We start from the raw sequence: 21,491 nt of genomic DNA on the forward strand, positions 1-21,491 counted from the left end.
CTATCTCCTTTTTTGTCTTTTCAACATAACCCCCATCATCATATTCTATTCCACCCATAGTGCTATATCCATGGCTCGCGCTCATATATTGTGTGAAAGTTTATAGGTTTGAGATTACTAAAGTATGAAACAATTGCTTGCTTCTCATCGGGGTTGTGCATGATGAGAGCATTCTTGTGTGATGAAAATGGAGCATGACTAAACTATATGATTTTGTAGGATGAACTTTCTTTGGACATGTCATTTTGAGAGGACATAATTGCTTAGTTGGTATGCTTGAAGTATTATTATTTTTATGTCAATATGAACTTTTATCTTGAATCTTTCGGATCTGAATATTCATACCAAAATTAAGAGGAATTACATTAAAATTATGCCAAGTAGCACTCCACATCAAAAATTCTGTTTTTATCATTTACCTACTCGAGGACGAGCAGGAATTAAGCTTGGGCATGCTTGATACGTCTCCAACGTATCTATAATTTTTGATTGCTCCATGCTATATTATCTACTGTTTTGGACATTATTGGGCTTTATTATCCACTTTTATATTATTTTGGGACTAACCTATTAACCGGAGGCCCAGCCCAGAATTGCTGTTTTTTGCCTATTTTAGGGTTTCGAAGAAAAGGAATATCAAATGGAGTCCAAACGGAATAAAACCTTCGGGAACGTGATTTTCTCACCGAACATGATCCAAAGGACTTGGACCCTACATCAAGAAACAAAGGAGGAGGCCACGAGGTAGGGGGCGCGCCAACCCCCCCCCCCCCCAGGCGCGCCCTCCACCCTTGTGGGCCCCCTGTTGCTCCACCGACGTACTCCTTCCTCCTAATATACCTACGTACCCCCAAACGATCAGATACGGAGCCAAAACCCTAATTCCACCGCCGCAACTTTCTGTATCCACGAGATCCCATCTTGGGGCCTGATCCGGAGCTCCGCCGGAGGGGGTATCCATCACGGAGGGATTCTACATCATCATCATAGCCCCTCTGATGAAGTGTGAGTAGTTCACCTCAGACCTACGGGTCCATAGTTATTAGCTAGATGGCTTCTTCTCTCTTTTTGAATCTCAATACAATGTTCTCCCCTCTCTTGTGGAGAACTATTCGATGTAATCTTCTTTTTGTGGTGTGTTTGTTGAGACCGATGAATTGTGGGTTTATGATCAAGTCTATCTATGAACAATATTTGAATCTTCTCTGAATTCTTTTATGTACGATTGGTTATCTTTGCAAGTCTCTTCGAATTATCAGTTTGGTTTGGCCTACTAGATTGATCTTTCTTGCAATGGGAGAAGTGCTTAGCTTTGGGTTCAATCTTGCGGTGTCCTTTCCCAGTGACAGTAGGGACAGCAAGGCACGTATTGTATTGTTGCCATCGAGGATAACAAGATGGGGTTTTCTTCATATTGCATGAGTTTATCCCTCTACATCATGTCATCTTGCTTAAGGCGTTACTCTGTTTTCATGAACTTAATACTCTAGATGCATGCTGGATAGCGGTCGATGAGTGGAGTAATAGTAGTAGATGCAGGCAGGAGTCGGTCTACTTGTCTCGGACGTGATGCCTATATACATGATCATGCCTAGATATTCTAATAACGATGCTCAATTCTGTCAATTGCTCAACAGTAATTCGTTCACCCACTGTAGAATACTTATGCTCTTGAGAGAAGCCACTAGTGAAACCTATGGCCCCCGGGTCTATCTTCATCATAATAATCTTCCAATACTTAGTTATTTACTTTGCTTTTATTTTACTTTGCATCTAAAAATACCAAAAATATTATCTTATCATATCTATCAGATCTCACTCTCGTAAGTGGCCGTGTAGGGATTGACAACCCCTTATCGCGTTGGTTCCGAGGATTTATTTGTTTTGTGCAGGTACGAGGGACTCGCGTGTAGCCTCCTACTGGATTGATACCTTGGTTCTCAAAAACCGAGGGAAATACTTACGCTACTTTGCTGCATCATCCCTTCCTCTTCGGGGAAAACCAACGTAGTGCTCAAGAGGTAGCATCGACGAATCCCAGCAACGCAAGTCAGCCCACAGTCCAACATCTCGGACAGCGGCCCACCTGTTAATGACTCGTTAATTAATTCCTGATTAATTAATTCGTTCCTGAGAGGCGAGGCGTGGCGAGGCGGGCGGCGGCGGAGGAGGAGCGCGTGTGTACCACTCCTCTTCACAAGCTCCCAATGGCAAGTGGTAGAGCATCCCTTATAAAAGGGTCTCAACTCTCCTCAACTAGCAAGGTGGGACTAAACTTTCCACCACCTGCCATCTCATACATAGGCCTCAAGATTAACCAGGGATTAGTGTCTTATATGGGCCTAAGCCCATCCATAATCCAACAATCCCCCACCAGATCTCGAGGCACATAAGTTTGTCAATTGTTCCAAACAATGTTTGTTATACCAAGATTTTCAATGGAGACTGTTAAGTTGAACTTTCACCTAGAGCAACAGGATTCGACTTCTTCACAACTGAACAATGGACTATTCCTTGAATTGTCAGTTTGGCGTGCAGAAGTTTCGCCTATTGTCAGCTGATACGTGGTTGCCGAAGGCTAAACCCCATGGTTGGAGCTTATTAGTCATACTCTGTACCTTCTCATGAGCTTACTAGAGATTACCCAGTCTCATAGACTGTGACCAGCAGTCGGGCTCCCATAGATGTGTTCCTCCAAAGAATGCTCTGTAGGTTAGCATCTTGTTTACATAAGCTTTGGAACACATTAAGACAAAAGTTAGCCTGCCTTACAGAATTGAGAGTATTACTGCATCTCCAATGGAGTGGGTTAATTAAGGATACTCTCCTCAGTTGACCGCTGGCTTGTTTTCTCGGGTCCTAATTCACGGGATCTCCGATCACATAGGTTGGGTTACCCCCGTGGCAACTTACATGGGTCTCATACCCATCTCCCTCGATGCATTTTCTATCACAATCTTTAATAGCCCTGTCGTAAAAGGGTCTGTCAGATTGTTAGACGTCTCGATATAATCCAACGCTATTACTCCGGAGTTTCTTGATTTTCTGACATATTCCAATCTTCTTCTTATGTGCTTTGTGGATTTCATGTTGTCCTTTGAACTCTTAGCCTTGGCAATCACCGTTTGATTATCACAGTTCATAAGGACAGCCGACACTGGTTTGTCAACCACCGGCAAATCCATCAAAAGCTCTTGAAGCCATTCTGGTTCGATGCATGATGTGTCTAATTCTGTGAGTTTTGCTTCCATAGTCGATCTGGTTAAGATCGTCTGCTTGCAAGACTTCCAGAAAACAGCACCACCATCAAGTGTGAAGACATGTCCACTTGTGGCTTTCATCTCATCAGCATCAGATATCCAATTCGAATCACTATATCCCTCAAGTACCGTCGGGTACCCAGAATAGTGAATCCCATAGTTCGCAGTACCTTGCAAGTAACACATCACTCGCTCAACAGCATGCCAATGCACATCTCCCGGATTGGAAACAAACCAGCTCAGTTTGCACCTAGCAAATGAGATGTCAGGAAGAGTAGCACATGCTAGGTACATCAGTGAACCAACTACTTGAGAATATCTCAATTGATCAATAGTCGTGCCTTCGAACTTCCGAATCCGCATGCTAGGGTCATATGGTGTTGTAGAAGGTTTGCAGTCCGAATATCCAAAATGGCTCAAAATCTTCTCAACATAGTGGGATTGCAAAAGTGTAATTCCACCCTCAGAATTTCTCAATAGCTTGATGTTCAAGATAATATCAACCACGCTCAGGTCTTTTATCTCAAAGTTATGAGATAGAAAAGCCTTGACTTCCTTAATGACCTTGAGGTGGGTCCCAAATATCAGTATGTCATCGACATAAAGACACAGTGTAACTCCTTCGCCCCCACCATAGCGATAGTATACACATTTGTTAGCTTCGTTCACAACAAAGCTAACAGATGCCAGAGTAGTGTTGAACTTCTCATGCCATTGCTTAGGCGCTTGTTTCAGGCCATACAAAGATTTCACTAACTTGCACACCTTTCTTTTCTGACCATTTACTACAAAGCCATCTGGCTGTTGCATGTAAATTTCCTCGTCTAGCTCTCTGTTAAGGAAAGTCGTCTTAGTGTCCATCTGGTGGACGAGAAGACCATGCGAGGCAGCCAAAGCGAGTAACACTTGAATGGTTGTCAGTCTAGCCATAGGTGAGTAATTGTCGAAGATATCCTCTTCTTCTTTCTGGGTATAACCCTTGGCCACAAGCCTAGCCTTGTACTTCTCAACAGTACCATCGGGCCTAAGCTTCTTCTTGAACACCCACTTACATCCCAATGGCTGACAACCATAAGACGATCAATGATTTCCCATGTCCCGTTAGCCAAGATGAAATCCATCTCGCTACGGACCACATCCTTCCAGTAGTCAGCATCAGGAGATGCATCAGCTTCTGAAATGGAACTGGGGGTGTCATCATCCACGAGGTACACAAGGAAATCATCACCAAAGGACTTTGCAGTACTCTGTCTCTTGCTCCTAACAGGAGCTTCCTTGTCATCCTCCGTGGAACTCTTATCACTTTTATGTTCATAATATTCCATCGGAATAGCAGGTTCAGAAGTCTCATCAGATTCTAGTCTAGAAGTGCTTTGCATATCTCTCATGGGGAAAATATCCTCAAAGAATGTAGCATCCCTAGACTCCATGATCGTACCGACCTTCACGTCGTGTACATCAGATTTCACCACTAGAAATCTATAGCCAACGATATGCTTGGCATAGCCAAGAAAAACGCAGTCCATGGTCTTTGGTCCCAACTTGCGCTTTTTGGTTATCGGCACGTTAACTTTCGCCAAACAGCCCCAAGTGCGCAAGTAAAAGAGTGTAGTTCTTTTCTTTTCCCATTGCTCATAGGGAGTAGTATCATTATCCTTTGTGGGAACTTTATTCAGGATATGACATGATGTCAATACGGCCTCCCCCACCATGCCTTGGATAAACCCGATGTATCTAACATGGCGTTAACCAAATCAGTTAGAGTATGGTTTCTCCGTTCGGCTACCCCGTTTGACTGGGGTGAGTAGGGAGGCATCCTCTCATGAATAATACCATGTTCCGCACAGAATAAATCAAACTCTTTAGAAAAGTACTCTCCACCACGATCTAACCGAACTCGTTTTATTTTCTTCTCAAGTTGGTTCTCAACTTCTGCCCTATAGACTTTAAAGTAGTGTAGAGCCTCATCCTTAGTATTTAACAAATACAGATAGCAGAATCTAGTGGAATCATCAATCAGACTCATGAAGTATTTCTTTCCACCTTTAGTCAACACACCATTCATCTCACAGAGATCAGAATGTATGAGCTTTAATGGTGCCAGGTGTCTCTCCTTCGCAAGCTTGTGAGGCTTACAAGGTTGCTTAGCTTGCACACACGCATGGCACTTAGAGCCTTTGGCTAAAGTGAAACTCGGGATTAAGTCCATCTTAGCTAGCCGCGTCATACAACTAAAATTTTATGTGACAAAGACGTGAATGCCAAACCTCTGATTCGTTCACATTAGAATGAATTTGGTTCACGACTTTATTACAGAAATTCTCCAGGGAAAGGCGGGACAAACCACCACAATCATATCCTTTTCCAACAAATAATCCATACCGGGATACGACTACTTTGTTAGACTCAAATACTAACTTAAACCCTTCTTTATATAGAAGGGAGCAACTAACGAGATTCTTCTTGATGCCGGGGACATGCTGCACGTTTCTTCAGTTGCACGATCTTTTCCGAAGTAAACTTTAGATCTACCGTGCCAACACTATGAACAGAAGCATGCGCGCCATTCCCCATCAGGACGGAACAATCTCGTGTGACCTGGTAAGAAGAAAACAAAGACACATCAGCACACACATGAATATTGGCCCCAGTGTCAACCCACCAATCGGTGGACTGACAAACTGAAAGTATGGTAAACATATTACCATACCTAGATGCCACATCATTGTTGCTCAGAGTGACATTTACAGACTTGGAGTCCTGTGCTGGCTTCTTGTAGTTGTTTGGGCACTTGTTTGCCCAATGTTCATCTGAAAAGCAAGTCAAGCAGCCATCTATCTTTTTGTCTTTCTTCTTACCCTTCTTCTTAAAGGTAGTATTCTGCTGGACAGAGTTCTTTCCCTTGAACTTGTGGAAGTTCTTCTGCACCACATTGGCTCTAGAAGAACCCTCTGCCACTTTCATGTGTTAGTCCTTTGCTCTCGAGTTCTGCTCAACACTGAGATGATCGATGACATCCTCGACAGAGAATTCACGTCTCAAGTGCTTGAGATAAGTAGCAAATTTCCTGCAACTAGGAGGGAGATTTGCAATAATGCAACCTGCGACAAACTTGTCCGGTAACTCACACTTCAGGAGCTCCAGCTCCTTAGCAATGCACTGTATCTCATGAGCCTGGTCCAATACAGAACGGTTATCAACCATCCTGTAATCATGGAACTGCTCCATGGCATACAACTCACTGCCAGTATCAGTTGCGCCGAATTTGACTTCGAGTGCATCCCACAAGTTTTTGGCAACCCCCATATGAATATATGCGTCAACCAACTTGTCTCCAATCACACTCAGAACTGCTACCAAAAAGATTGTGATTGCCTTCCTAAACGCCTTCTCCTGTTCAGGAGCAATCGTTTCTGTAAGGGACACACCACCAACCAAGAACACGTTCATCGTTGTGAGCCACAAGGTGGTCCTAGTCTGCCAACACTTAAAATGTGTCCCAGTAAACTTTTCCGGTTTCAGAGTTGCAGCAAAGCCTTGAATCGAAAAGTGCCTAAAATAAGGTTTTTGGATTGTTGAAAATATTAGCACTTTTCTGATTAGACTAATTCACGAGTAAACGGTAAGCATGGCATAAAAGGTATGCATCTCATAGCTATACCTAAGCATACTAGCATGTACAGAACATAGAAGCGAACCATCTATGAGCAGCACATATACGGCTAGTACAAGTACGAGTAAATGAGGGATGAACAGATCATACCCTCCGGTTGGCCAGGCCAACACGGCGGCGGCAGCAGCCGCCTCGGCGTCGTCCGTGGCTTTCTTCTTGGCGGCAGCGGCCATGGTGTCGATGCAGGGGAAGTAGTGGAAGCAGAGGCGAATGGAGTTGGGGACAAATCAGGAGCAGTCGCGTCGAGACGCTCCCCAAAAACCTTATTGTCGTTCTCCCGGGAAGGATCTCGAACGACAGGGTTTTGGAGGCACCTGCTCTCCCGACCAGCCGTGCACGCGGTCGTCGGGATGGGGTCATCGGAGACAGCACAGAGTGAGGAACAGTAGATGACGGCTAGGTTACGCGAGAGGGAGTGAGTGAACCGAACTAGGTCACTCCACTGGGCACATCCTTCTTATATAGGCCATCGGGTAGGAAGTCGTGGGCCTGGGCGGAGGCCCACGACCGAGTCAACGTACTCCCGGGAAGGGTCGCACACCCGCGAACGGAGTCGACGAATCCCGGCAACGCAAGTCAGCCCACAGTCCAACGTCTCGGACAGTGGCCCACCTGTTAGCGACTCGTTAATTAATCTCTGATTAATTAATTCGTTTCTGAGAGGCAAAAATAAGCTCCGACTCGGCTTATTCCCGCAACCCGCAGCGCGCGCGTGTCGTGACGAGGCGGGCGGCGGAGGAGGAGCGTGTGCGTACCACTCCTCTTTCCAAGCTCCCAATGACAAGTGGTAGAGCAGCCCTTATAAAGTGGTCTCAACTCTCCTCAACTAGCAAGGTGGGACTAAACTTCCCACCACCTGCCATCTCATGCATGTGCCTCAAGATTAACCAGGGATTAGTGTCTTATATGGGCCTAAGCCCATCCATAATCCAACAACCCAAACGGACGAAAACAAGCCAAAACGGACGTCCATCTGGGGTCGTGCGCTGGGGTTGGCCTAACGACCGATGCCTTTGGGCCTCTCCGATAGAAAAATCGATAAATCCTACGGCAGTTTGGTCGACCGACACATTTTTTTTCTTAAATGAGCTTTAAGAGCCCCAGCCTCTGCATCAATCGATGCAAACGTTTATCTTTATTTATTATTCAATATAAGTCTAACAAAAACATACATCAAGCCACCGGAAGCCACCACTCACACCTACAAAACTCAATAATGTATAGTGCTCTCATTCCTCGTATCTAAAACCGATGCCGTCGTCGATCCATCCACATAACGTATCGAGACCCATAGCCGGTGCAGTAGACCTAATGCGTACACCACATGCACGCGTTTTAGCTGCCGCCATCATCATCGAACTGTTGACCCATCTTCAGGAGAGAGATCTGCATCATCCCTGCCAGTTTATCCATCCGTCGACGCCACCACGGGCCAAACGGCACCACCACCCCACGCTCGTCCGTCCAGATGCGACGATTCTGGAAGATCTGTCATGCGTAACACCTGCCGACCAGGCATGATACAACGTAGCACCTATCGGCCAAACATGACTTGACATCTCCATCGAAAGCTTCGTGCAAGACGAAGTCGTTCCACCTCTGCCTCTGTCTTCCAACTCTGCTCCACAAACGATGCTCCAAAACGACACCGCAGTAGCGCCATTGTCCGATCTGGAAAACCAGATCCTAAGATTTTTCCGGAGGAGCACGAGTGGGACGACAGTAATTACAATGATGTCCTCATCAAGGTAACGACGCAGAACGCCGCCATCGCCTATCATCGGCTCGATTTTCACCGACAATCATGTCTTCCCGACTCACAGCCGAAACTAGATGACGGATCTCGAGATCTGGCCACCCAGCTTCAGACCGACCATCCCGACGAAAGAGATAGCCACCACCGCCAGCGGCACCGTGCATCTTTTTGAAAGCGCGCCGTCTGCGCATGCGAGATATACAAGTCGTACCACCTAAGCATGTAAGGAGAGCAGGCGAGCCATTACGTGCACCAACACGCGTCCGAATACTAAGAGCAGGCACGAGCAAGGTGCCACGATTGCCTGCACCTGGCCGGCCTGCCTTGTGCCACGCACGGTCCGGCTGTTTGGGCCTTGAATGCACTCCTTTATATATGTACCACCTGTCATACATGTTACCTAAGCTACCGCGCGCGTCTATCAACAAGATCGAGTGCAAGCGACAGCAGATCGAGTGGTCAGAGCAAACGGTGAGCGCGCGCTACGTGATTGGTGAAGGAAATGGCGACCATCAAAGCCAAGGTCCAGGACGCCGCCTCCTCCGCCAAGGCCGGCATCGATAAGGCGAAGGCCACCGCCGGCGAGAAGGTCCGTCCGCCGAGCTGAGTTGTTTCTTTTTAGATTGCCGGCCACACTACAGTCTACAGAGGTGTGTGCTAGCTGCGACTTCCGCTTATAGCTAACCTTGCCCGGACGATGTGCGTGCGCGCGCTGCTGCTGCAGGTAAAGAAGGCCACGACGACGGACCCGGAGAAGAAGCGCGAGGCGGAGGAGAAAAAGGAGGACCGCATGCACAAGGTTAACTCCGACGAGCGCGATGAGAAGGGGGACCACGCCGCCGAGAGGTCCGGGAGGCGCACCATCGTCACCGGCACCTAGTTAGCTTCTAGCTAGGCCCGACTACAGCATGTAGTAGTAGCGTAACCTCGGTTTTAAGCGAATCGAGGAATCAAAATAAGCGGCAGTCCGTCATAGAATGTGGTTCGATTCGATCCTTCATCTTCTGGGCTTATAAATGTGATGCTTCGAAAAATGCGACCCGTCTACATAGTCCTCTACGATCATATATACTCGAACAATCTTTCACCACAGGTCTATTGTGATGATGTCTGCTTTATCTTTTCTTCTTCTCTTTTGCTAATCGATGATGATGTCTGCTTCATTGCCGACGGGCTACGTTCTGTAATCGCTGAGACACTCAAAGACAGAGAAATTCCAACCGACCGGTGTTTGAAGTTTTTGGTCATTGTGTTGTGTTGGTGGTTGCAGGGATCAACACTCGTATAAAAAGTTTTTCAACCGAGTGGTGTTCGAAGTTTTTGTCAGGCGTTCGAAGTTTTTCGCCATTCTGTCAGTGGTTGCACGGATGAAGAAGGATTTTTCTACAAATTTCCTTTGTTCGGAGCGTTTTCTGTACTCCCTTCTGTGTAGAGAAATCCAAGGAGGTACAGGATGTGTTTCTACTATCTACTACCACTATAAAAGAAAGAGAGGGCGGAGAACCCTCATCCTATTCGTCGAAACCTGCAATCTGATGGTCTACATCCCTCCAGCATACTAAATGCGTTTTACGCTTTAATTACCCATCATTGCCATTACTTAATTAATTACCAATCATTGCCATTGGGTTAACATCGTTCCCCGACCACGTCGCTCCCCTCTACCCTCACGCAACCAGCAATTTTGGCACCGCCCCACCCCTCGTCCGCCCTCTTGCTGCAACCGCGCCAGCCACCGCCTCGACCGCCGCCGGAGAACCTCCGCCCGTGCCTCCCGCGCCACGCACCGCTGCGCCATCCGCACCCGCGCCTCCGCTCCGGGCTTCCTGTTGATAAACTCGAAGGCCGCGGAAAACGAGAAGACCACCAACCCTCCTCTGACGCATCTGAGAGCAGGTCGTCGCCCCGGCCGATCCACTTCCGACGGACGCAAGAGTAGGCCGATGTCCTCGCCGCTCCTCCGACGGAGACGAGAGCAGGACGGTGCCCCCGCCGCTCCTCCTCTGATATCGCATGTAGGCCGCCAGTCCTCTTCCGTTGGACGCGGGTGCAGGCCGACGCCCCCGCCGCTCCTCCTCTAGTGGACGCGAGAGCAGACCGCCGCCCCACCACTCTTCCTCCAACGGATGCGAGAGCGGGCCGCCGCGCCGCCGCTCCTCTTCTGCTACCCCAGGTACCTCGCCGCTGAACAAACATCACGGCCGCCGCCCGCGGCTCCTCACCGTCTGCATCCATGAAGATGCCACTAATTAAGGTGGCTTAGCGCTCTGCGGGTCGATTGATTTGTAGGATTTGAGTTCATAGGATTTTAATGGTTTCTTAGCGCTCTATTTGGAGGTAATTTCTATCAATTTCTGATTCAAATTCTTGTGGTTCTCCAATCTTGGGCAGTGTCACCAGAATAGGAGGAGCGCAGCGGAAGGAGCATCAGGCACATGCTTGTGGTGACCGCGAAGACCGGAAAAGAGATGGATGGGTTCTCGCCAAGTTTCTACGGCTCACAGTTTTCATCCAGCTCTCTACAATAACTAGAAGATGAGTTATGACAACTTTTTACATAAAAGGTTGGATCTTTGAGCAGTTTGTTGTTGGCTGTGCCTACTTACTAATTTGATTTGATAAGTCAACTGGGGAACAGCCGATTGGGTGTGAATGAAGTTGTTAATATGATTTTATTTGTGTGTGCTAATGATAGATCTTGCATTTCTCTACTATATTTGTTTGAATGAGCTACTGCAGCGAATAAGGCCGACGTGCACCATTGTAAACTTTAGATGAAGCTTACAGCACGGCAAGGAATAACCTTGATTTATGCATGAGTATTGTACCTGTACTTGTAAGTGCATCTAGTGCCACCCCTAATTGGTTTTGGAGTATTGACGATAAACCTAGTTGAGGGACTAATGTGTTTGTGAGAATTGCAGGATAACACAGGTAGAAGTCCCTCATTGATTCGGTTTTCCTACCAGAGATGACCCCTAAAAATGTATGAAGACATTGAAGTCAAAGGTGATATGTGAAGATATTCACATTGAAGACTATGACAAGAGAAGACATCGCATGAAGCCTATGGAGCTCAAAGACTCAGATCTTTCGTAGTTCTTTTTCTTCTTTATTGAGTCATAGGAACCACCGTACTGTTAAATGGGGTCCAAGAGAACCAGTCAGAATGAGTGAAGTGATGCTTAACCAAAACCTATGTCTTCGAGTGAAGACTATGAGAGCGAATCTTGTCCAGAGTGGGACAAGTCAGCTTTGCTTGTAGCCCAAGTAAAGTTGCCGTGTGTGTTTAAAATCTGACCGTTGGAACACGTGTGAGTTCCTTAGTGACCCAGGGTCATTTTGGACAAATCAGGTCGGGTTGCCTTGTGGGTATAAATAGCCCACCCCCTACAACCATAAACGGTTGGCTGCTCAGAGTTAGAGGGAGACTGGTTATGGGCGAGGTGACGATGGTAGATAAGAAGGCTGGCAACTTCAACAAAGTATATACGTGTTATTAATGTGTACCTCACAAGTACTCCTGGTAGCACCTGGGTATTGGATACCGGTTCAGTTGCTATTATTGGTGACTTGAAGCAAAAGCTACAGACTAGACGGAGACTGGTTATGGGCGAGGTGACGATGGGTGTTGGAAGTGTTTTCAAAGTTGATGAGATCACCATCGCACGCCCCATCTGCCTTCGGGATTAGCATTGAACCTAGATAAATGTTATCAGGTGTCTACATTGAGTATGAATATGATTAGATCATGTTCATTGCAATACAGTCATTCATTTAAGTTAGAGAATAATGGTTATTCTGTTTACATGAATGATACCTTTCATGGTCATGCACCCTATGTGAATGGTTCATTGAATCTCGGTCATGGTAATACACATGTTCACGCCGGAGTTGATCATGGGATGATGTGTTATGGAACGAGTAAAGAGACTTGCCGGTAACGAGATTGAACAAGGTATCGGGATACCGACGATCGAATCTCGGGCAAGTACAATACCGCTGGACAAAGGGAATTGAATACGGGATGATTAAGTCCTTGACATCGTGGTTCATCCGATGCGATCATCGTGGAACATGTGGGAGCCAACATGGGTATCCAGATCCCGCTGTTGGTTATTGACCGGAGAGTTGTCTCGGTCATGTCTGCATGGTTCCCGAACCCGTAGGGTCTACACACTTAAGGTTCGATGACGCTAGGGTTATAGGGAATAGATATACGTGGTTACCGAATGTTGTTCGGAGTCCCGGATGAGATCCCGGACATCACGAGGAGTTCCGGAATGGTCCGGAGGTAAAGATTTATATATGGGAAGTCCTGTTTTGGTCACCGGAGAAGTTTCGGGTGCTATCGGTAATGTATCGGGACCACCGGGAGGGTTCCGGGGGTCCACCAGGTGGGGCCACCTGCCCCAGAGGGCTGCGTGGGCCAAGTGTGAAGGGGGGCCAACCCCAGGTGGGCTGGTGCACCCCCCACCAGGGCCCAAGGCGAAGAGAGAAGGGAAAAAAGGGAAAACCCTAGGCTCAGATGGGCCTAAGGCCCACCTAGTGGTGCGCCCCCCTCTCTCCCCCCTTGGCCGCCCCCTAGATGGGATCTAGGGCTGGCCGCCACCCCTAGGGGTGGAAACCTAGGTGGGGGCGCAACCCCTCCTTTTCCCCTATATATAGTGGGGGTTTGGGGCTGCCATAGACACGAGAACATCTCCTTCTTGGCGCAGCCCTACCCCTCTCCCTTCTCGTCTCTTGCGGTGCTTGGCGAAGCCCTGCTGGAGTACCACGCTCCTCCACCACCACCACGCCGTCGTGCTGCTGCTGGATGGAGTCTTCCCCAACCTCTCCTTCTCCCCTTGCTGGATCAAGGCGTAGAAGACGTCACCGGGCTGTACGTGTGTTGAACACGGAGGTGCCGTCCGTTCGGTACTAGGATCATCGGTGATTTGAATCACGACGAGTACGACTCCATCAACCCCGTTCACTTGAACGCTTCCGCTTAGCAATCTACAAGGGTATGTAGATGCACTCTCCTCCCCCTCGTTGCTAGATTACTCCATAGATTGATCTTGGTGATGCGTACAAAATTTTGAATTTCTGCTACGTTCCCCAACAGTGGCATCATGAGCTAGGTCTATGCGTAGTTTCTATGCACGAGTAGAACACAAAGCAGTTGTGGGCGTCGATTTTGTCAATTTACTTGCCGTTACTAGTCTTATCTTGATTCGGCGGCATCGTGGGATGAAGCGGCCCGGACCGACCTTACACGTACTCTTACGTGAGAATGGTTCCACCAACTGACATGCACTAGTTGCATAAGGTGGCTAGCGGGTGTCTGTCTCTCCCACTTTAGTCGGATCAGATTCAATGAAAATGGTCCTTATGAAGGGTAAATAGAAATTGGCATATCACGTTGTGGTTTTCGCGTAGGTAAGAAACGTTCTTGCTAGAAACCTATAGCAGCCACGTAAAAACTTGCAACAACAATTAGAGGACGTCTAACTTGTTTTTGCAGCATATGCCTTGTGATGTGATATGGCCAAAAGGATGTGATGAATGATATATGTGATGTATGAGATTGATCATGTTCTTGTAATAGGAATCACGACTTGCATGTCGATGAGTATGACAACCGGCAGGAGCCATAGGGGTTGTCTTAATTTATTTATGACCTGCATGTCAACTTAAACGTCATGTAATTACTTTACTTTATTGCTAAAGCGTTAGCCATAGTAGTAGAAGTAATAGATGACGAGACAACTTCAAGAAGACACGATGATGGAGATCATGATGATGGATATCATGGTGTCATGCCGGTGACAACGATGATCATGGAGCCCCGAAGATGGAGATCAAAAGGAGCAAAATGATATTGGCCATATCATGTCACTATTTGATTGCATGTGATGTTTATCATGTTTTACATCTTATTTTCTTAGAACGACGGTAGATTAAATAAGATGATCCCTCACTAAAATTTCAAGAAAGGTGTTCCCCCTAACTATGCACCGTTGTGAAGATTCGTTGTTTCGAAGCACCACGTGATGATCGGGTGTGATAGATTCTAACGTTCGAATACAACGGGTGTAAGCCAGATTTACACAGCAGAAACACTTAGGTTGACTTGACGAGCCTAGCATGTACAGACATGGCCTCGGAACACAGAAGACCGAAAGGTCGAGCATGAGCCGTATAGGAGATACGATCAACATGAAGATGTTCACCGATGTTGACTAGTCCGTCTCACGTGATGATCGGACACGGCCTAGTTGACTCGGATCATGTTTCACTTAGATGACTAGAGGGATGTCTATCTGAGTGGGAGTTCATTAGATGAACTCAATTATCATGAACATAGTCTAAATTGTCTTTGCAAATATGTTGTAGATAAATAGCTCACGTTGTAGCTCCCTGTTTCAATACGTTCCTAGAAAAAGATTAAGTTGAAAGATATTGTAAGCAATGATGCGGACTGGGTCCGTAGTCCGAGGAATGTCCTCACTGCTACACAGAAGGCTGCCGTCTTTGATGCACCGCTCGATGTGCAAACCCCTACAACATCGTCTGTGGATGTTGTGAACACCTGACAGACACATCCTGATAACTACTTGATAGTTTAGTGCACCATACTTTACGGCTTAGAATCGGGATTCCAATGACGTTTTGAACGTCATAGAACATATGAGATGTTCCAAGAGCTGAAATTGGGATTTCAGGCTCATGCCCGTGTTGAGAGGTGTGAGACCTCTGACAAGTTCTTTTGCCAACAAGATGGAGGAGAATAGCTCAGCTAGTGAGCATGTGCTCAGAATGTCTGGCTACAATCACTTAAATCAAGTGGGAGTTAAACTTCCAGATAAGATAGTGATTGATAGAGTTCTCTAGACACTATCACTAAGCTACTAGATCTTCGTGATAAACTATGACATGCAAGGGATGAAGTTGATCCCGGAGCTGTTCGCGGTGCTTAAGACCGCAAAAGGTAGAAATCAAGCAGGAGCATCAAGTGTTGATGGTTTAACAAGACCACTGGTTTCAAGAAGGGCAAGGGCTAGAAGGGAAACTTCATATGGATGGAAAACCAGTTGCCGCTCAAGTGAAGGAACCCGAGGTTGAACCCAAACCCGAGACTAAGTGCTTCTATTGTAAGGGGAACGGTCACTGGTAGCAGAATTGCCCCAAATGCATGGTAGATAAGAAGGCTGGCAACTTCAACAAAGTATATACGTGTTATTAATGTGTACCTCACTAGTACTCCTGGTAGCACCTGGGTATTGGATACCGGTTCAGTTGCTATTATTGGTGACTTGAAGCAAAAGCTACGTACTAGACGGAGACTGGTTATGGGCGAGGTGACGATGGGTGTTGGAAGTGTTTCCAAAGTTGATGAGATCACCATCGCACACTCCATCTGCCTTCGGGATTAGCATTGAACCTAGATAAATGTTATCAGGTGTCTACGTTGAGCATGAATATGATTAGATCATGTTCATTGCAATACGGTCATTCATTTAAGTTAGAGAATAATGGTTATTCTGTTTACATGAATGATACCTTTCATGGTCATGCACCCTATGTGAATGGTTCATTGAATCTCGGTCGTGGTAATACACATGTTCACGCCGGAGTTGATCATGGGATGATGTGTTACGGAACGAGTAAAGAGACTTGCCGGTAACGAGATTGAACAAGGTATCAGGATACCGACGATCGAATCTCGGGCAAGTACAATACCGCTGGACAAAGGGAATTGAATATGGGATTGATTAAGTCCTTGACATCGTGGTTCATCCGATGAGATCATCGTGGAACATGTGGGAGCCAACATGGGTATCCAGATCCCGCTGTTGGTTATTGACCGGAGAGTTGTCTCGGTCATGTCTGCATGGTTCCCGAACCCGTAGGGTCTACACACTTAAGGTTCGATGACGCTAGGGTTATAGGGAATAGATATACGTGGTTACCGAATGTTGTTTGGAGTCCCGGATGAGATCCCGGATATCACGAGGAGTTCCGGAATGGTCCGGATGTAAATATTTATATATGAGAAGTCCTGTTTTGGTCACCGGAAAAATTTCGGGTGCTATCGGTAACGTATCGGGACCACCGGGAGGGTTCCGGGGGTCCACCAGGTGGGGCCACCTGCCCCAGAGGGCTGCGTGGGCCAAGTGTGAAGGGGGGCCAGCCCCAGGTGGGCTGGTGCGCCCCCACCAGGGCCCAAGGCGAAGAGAGAAGGGAAAAAAGGGGGAAACCCTAGGCTCAGATGGGCCTAAGGCCCACCTAGTGGTGCGCCCCCTCTCTCCCCCCTTGGCCGCCCCCTAGATGGGATCTAGGGATGGCCGCCACCCCTAGGGGTGGAAACCTAGGTGGGGGCGCAGCCCCTCCTTTTCCCCTATATATAGTGGGGGTTTTGGGCTGCCATAGACACGAGAACATCTCCTTCTTGGCGCAGCCCTACCCCTCTCCCTCCTCGTCTCTTGCGGTGCTTGGCAAAGCCCTGCTGGAGTACCACGCTCCTCCACCACCACCATGCCATCGTGCTGCTGCTGGATGGAGTCTTCCCCAACCTCTCCTTCTCCCCTTGCTGGATCAAGGCGTAGGAGACGTCACCGGGTTGTACGTGTGTTGAACACGGAGGTGTCGTCCGTTCGGTACTAGGATCATCGGTAATTTGGATCACGACGAGTACGACTCCATCAACCCCGTTCACTTGAACGCTTCCGCTTAGCGATCTACAAGGGTATGTAGATGCACTCTCCTCCCCCTCGTTGCTAGATTACTCCATAGATTGATCTTGGTGATGCGTAGAAAATTTTGAATTTCTGCTACGTTCCCCAACACTTAGCTCAAGGGGAATACGGTGAGGACTGGGTGTCCTGAGCTGCGTGTTCAGGACTGGGTGTCAGGGACTGTGTGTCCTCAGGTTAAATACCTAGCCGCCCTAACCAGACGTACAGTTGTCACAGCAACTGGAACTGGTCCAACAAATCATTGTCTTCAACGAGTCACTGGTTTCATCCTTCCCTTCCCTTTACTTACTGTTGGTCCTTGTGAAGTCGTTGTATGATTGCATTATCCTTTGTCTTCACTGAGTGACTGCTTGATCTGATTGGCTTCATAGTATCTTCCTACCTGATCCTTACTACCTAGCTACTATTAGTCATTGTGCTTTTACTTCATTGAATACTTGACTATGACTTACCTGGTGTAGTCTACCTTCCGCTGCATGGTAATAGGTTTATTTCTATCGTTTGTGTTCGAAACTTCCACGTTTTGAAGACTTTCTTAAAAATCGCCTATTCACCCCCCCTCTAGTCGATATAACACACTTTCAGTACTATTTCATGTCGTGTTCCTGGAGTACCAACATTTGAGAATGATAAGCATTATGCATCAGATTTTTCTCTACATGACAATTGGTATGGTAGTTGCTTGACTAAATGATTTAAAGGCGTAAATTGATTCGAGAACATGTCATGTGTTCTAATTTCTGAATCATATAGTTCAATATTTTGAAGCTGGACTAGATTGCTCTTTGAGTTTGCCACTTACTGCACCTGCACATGTACATGCTAAATTTGTATCATGTTACCTTACAATAAAATGAATCAGATAAAAAGAAGTGGATGTAACAAAATTAATTTAGGTAACATGTTACCTCTCTTTCAATGTTATTGGCGATTCCAATTGGATTGAATGTTCAGAGTTTCTTTGCAGCCTGTGTGATGTACAACACTTACAATATTAGTAAAGAAGAATAAATTTAATCGGAGATGCTTCTATTTATTATCTAATGATGTAATCATGTAACTTGTATGCTTTCTCTTGTCAACAAGCAAGGTACTTCTTCCAGCAACTACTTTTGGAGGTCTGCTACTGCCATTTCATGGTACGCTTTGCTTTTGAAAATTATCAAAGGAAACTGATGCAGAAAAAATTGCCCATGAACTGAAGCTAGAAATGCAGGAAATCTGTCACCGTCATCTTAACATGATGAGAGTCCAACATCCCAGTAAAAAAATTTATCTTTGGTTACTCAAAGGTGCTAAAACTTATGTCATGTATCATGGATTGCTTGAATTGATCTTTCCGTTTTATGCTCTTCAGTTCATATACCATATTCGGCTATCTATCTCTTGCTTTCCATACACTTCTTTAGCAGAACATCATCATATATTTTGCTCCTTAAAGAGACAACTTTGAATGGAAAATGAGTGAAGACATTGACTATTATCACAGCCAATAGCTTTATTTGTTGTGCCCTTCCGAACTGGAATACCCTTAATGCTAATAATTTATTAATTTTATTTAGATGACACCTCAACCCGTAAGTCATGTTTCCTGCAGTGTATTTTTTTACACTTCCTTAAAATTAATCATATAGGTCTAGAATAGTTGCTTCTTTAAATTAAAGTAGTCTGCTTATGAGCGATATAAAACTATCCAGTTCTCTGGCCATGAATAATGTGGGGAATTTCAAATTATTTGATGGAAAATTCTAAACACTTGAAAAGTAAAATAGGGTTCTTTTGAAACGGAAGATTCTCTTGCATGCATTTTCTAAGTTGTCATACTCTGCCTTCACTTCCACAATAACACTGCTCATAGATGTACTATGCCTTGACATGCACAATAGCATTGCCTTGATGTACTATTTGGAAGGAATATGTAAAATTATATTTGCTCTGAGAATCATTTTAATTGTCTTCCTAACATAAATATATTAGTGGCAGGGTATGCCTCACTCCAGGAACAATGTACCATTGCGGCCGCTTCTAATTGAATTTTATATTTAATCATTTTTCCTTAAAGCGCATTGAACACCCATGTATCTTTCTTGAACTGATCGGTTCCTGGACTTCGGCAAATACATTTCTGATCTGGTAGTTTGGCTGTTGTTCTTTGGTTATTTACATATTGTTACATGTATATATACCAGTTGTAAAGTGCTGGCCTGTGTGGTCACGCCTGGATCAATATTGTTAGCATCCAACTATGGTGTGGCTCTGCATGCCAAGGGTGGTGCGTGGTTGGACAGGGTATAGGTTGTCACCAGTGACGAAAGGATGAAGGAGAGCGTAAAGGAATTGGTGCTTGTTGTCGTGGTGATGGCGCATCACTGATGTGGTTGAGTACAGTTTGTAGGCAGTTAAGAGGAGAAAATAGAAGAGTTGGGTGCAGCTGAATCCGAACATGTATTACTGGAGTTACCTCCACATTGCCTGGAGCCTAAACTAGAGGACATATTCATTCGTTATTTTCTTGATTTTGTGACTCTTCCACAAGTTTTATAGATTATCTTTTTATGGTACATGTTTTCCCTTTTTTGTCCTTTAACACAAGTTGCATTGCATTGTGAAATGGGTGTACCTATTATTATTATTTATGTGATCAGTGGAATTTTCAAAATACTATGTATATGATCTAAACAATGGATGGAAATCAATTTTAGTTGACACGATATTCGAAGTTATGGCTAAATTGTACAACATCCAATATAGTTTATAAATTTGTGTGACCGTTATCATTTATATTAGTCAAGACGTGTGTTGCACGTGCACGCTTACTAGTAGTTAGAAGGAGATGTTAGAGTGGTTATGGGTATCCCCATCCAGCAGGCTAGTGATAGTCATTTTTTCTATTTGGTTGAGGAATGATGTTAGCTCATCTTTTGTTTGGTTTGAAGGATGAATCATAATTGGGATAGCCATGTTTCCATACTTTTTCTTAAAATACTTTCTTTCTCATCTTATCGCTCTCATCAACAGGGGCATACACAACTCCTGGATCCAAGCAGCTCGCCCACGCACAACACACACAACATGTACACCACGTCATAGGATGTCCGTGTACACCGTATATATACGGTACAACATCGGCCGGCCGTATACACCGTATACAGGCAGTACAACATCGAACGCCCGTGTACACAGAGTATAGCCGCCAACGTACAGCCGTACAACATCGGTCGTCGTCCGCGTACACAGAGTATAGCAACGGCCGTACATACGCCATAGGCTGCCCATGCACATAGCTCACTCACATCTCACGTACACGGACGCACGCATGCACGCGCAGCTCACTCACAACACATACACGGAAGCTCATGCACTGCTTTTGGGAGATCAGCGTCTCAGCGAGGGAAAAAGTACTGTTCGCGCGCGGGTGGATGTGCATGTCCGCGACATTTTCGCGTGCGAGCGGAGCCGGATTTTAGAGGTATATTCTCAGCATATGGCTATCCTTATCCTATCTCATCCTAGTCTATCCATAAACCAAACGACTGCTATTCAATAAAAAATTGCTATCCTTATTCCGTAGATGGCTATCCCGTGAACCCCGTGAACCAAACACACCCTGAGATAGCGTCATCGTCACCTTCTTCCCCGGGTTTTTCCTCCCCACGCCTCCCATCACTTTGGTTTTTTTAATCTCAAGACCGCACCCAACGTAAATAGCAGATATTCACTTCGGTGCACAGCTCATCTACAACAACAACAAAAAATCTGCAACTAGTCCGTGCCAAATTTTAGCTTGTTCGGATACTAGAGGAGCTCATAAAAAAGACAAAATCAATCAACAATAAATTTATTTACTTACTGCCTCAAAAAATTCCCTTTTTGCTGTGAGTTATTGAGATGTTCAAACTCCACGACATTTTGCACAGACTTCACGCACACAAGCATCTAGTGTCATAAAAAGGATTAATTTTCTTTTCTATTATTTTAATGAATTTATTGTTCACCTCAAGTGCAAATGCACCGAGAGCCCAAACGCCGCATCCTGTAAATAGAGCAACTTGAGAAACAAT

At 45.8% G+C, this 21,491-nt stretch overlaps 1 protein-coding gene across 1 annotated transcript; it reads left to right on the top strand.

The window, feature by feature from the left end:
* The first annotated feature begins 9,075 nt into the window (after positions 1-9,075).
* On the top strand, positions 9,076-9,785 carry LOC123150928 (protein LE25). The gene is made up of 2 exons (XM_044570728.1): positions 9,076-9,278; positions 9,414-9,785. The coding sequence occupies exons 1-2, from the start codon at positions 9,192-9,194 to the stop codon at positions 9,567-9,569; spliced, it is 243 nt and encodes an 80-aa protein (XP_044426663.1). The 5' UTR covers positions 9,076-9,191; the 3' UTR covers positions 9,570-9,785.
* Positions 9,786-21,491: the final 11,706 nt, after the last annotated feature.

Source organism: Triticum aestivum, chromosome 7A (genome assembly GCF_018294505.1).
Source record: "Triticum aestivum cultivar Chinese Spring chromosome 7A, IWGSC CS RefSeq v2.1, whole genome shotgun sequence".
NCBI lineage: Eukaryota > Viridiplantae > Streptophyta > Magnoliopsida > Poales > Poaceae > Triticum > Triticum aestivum.

Coding starts and splice junctions, on each gene's coding strand:
- LOC123150928 (XM_044570728.1), top strand. CDS start 9,192: ATGGCGACCATCAAAGCCAAGGTCCAGGACGCCGCCTCCTCCGCCAAG. Junction 9,279..9,413: donor AGGCCACCGCCGGCGAGAAG/GTCCGTCCGCCG, acceptor CTGCTGCTGCAG/GTAAAGAAGGCCACGACGAC.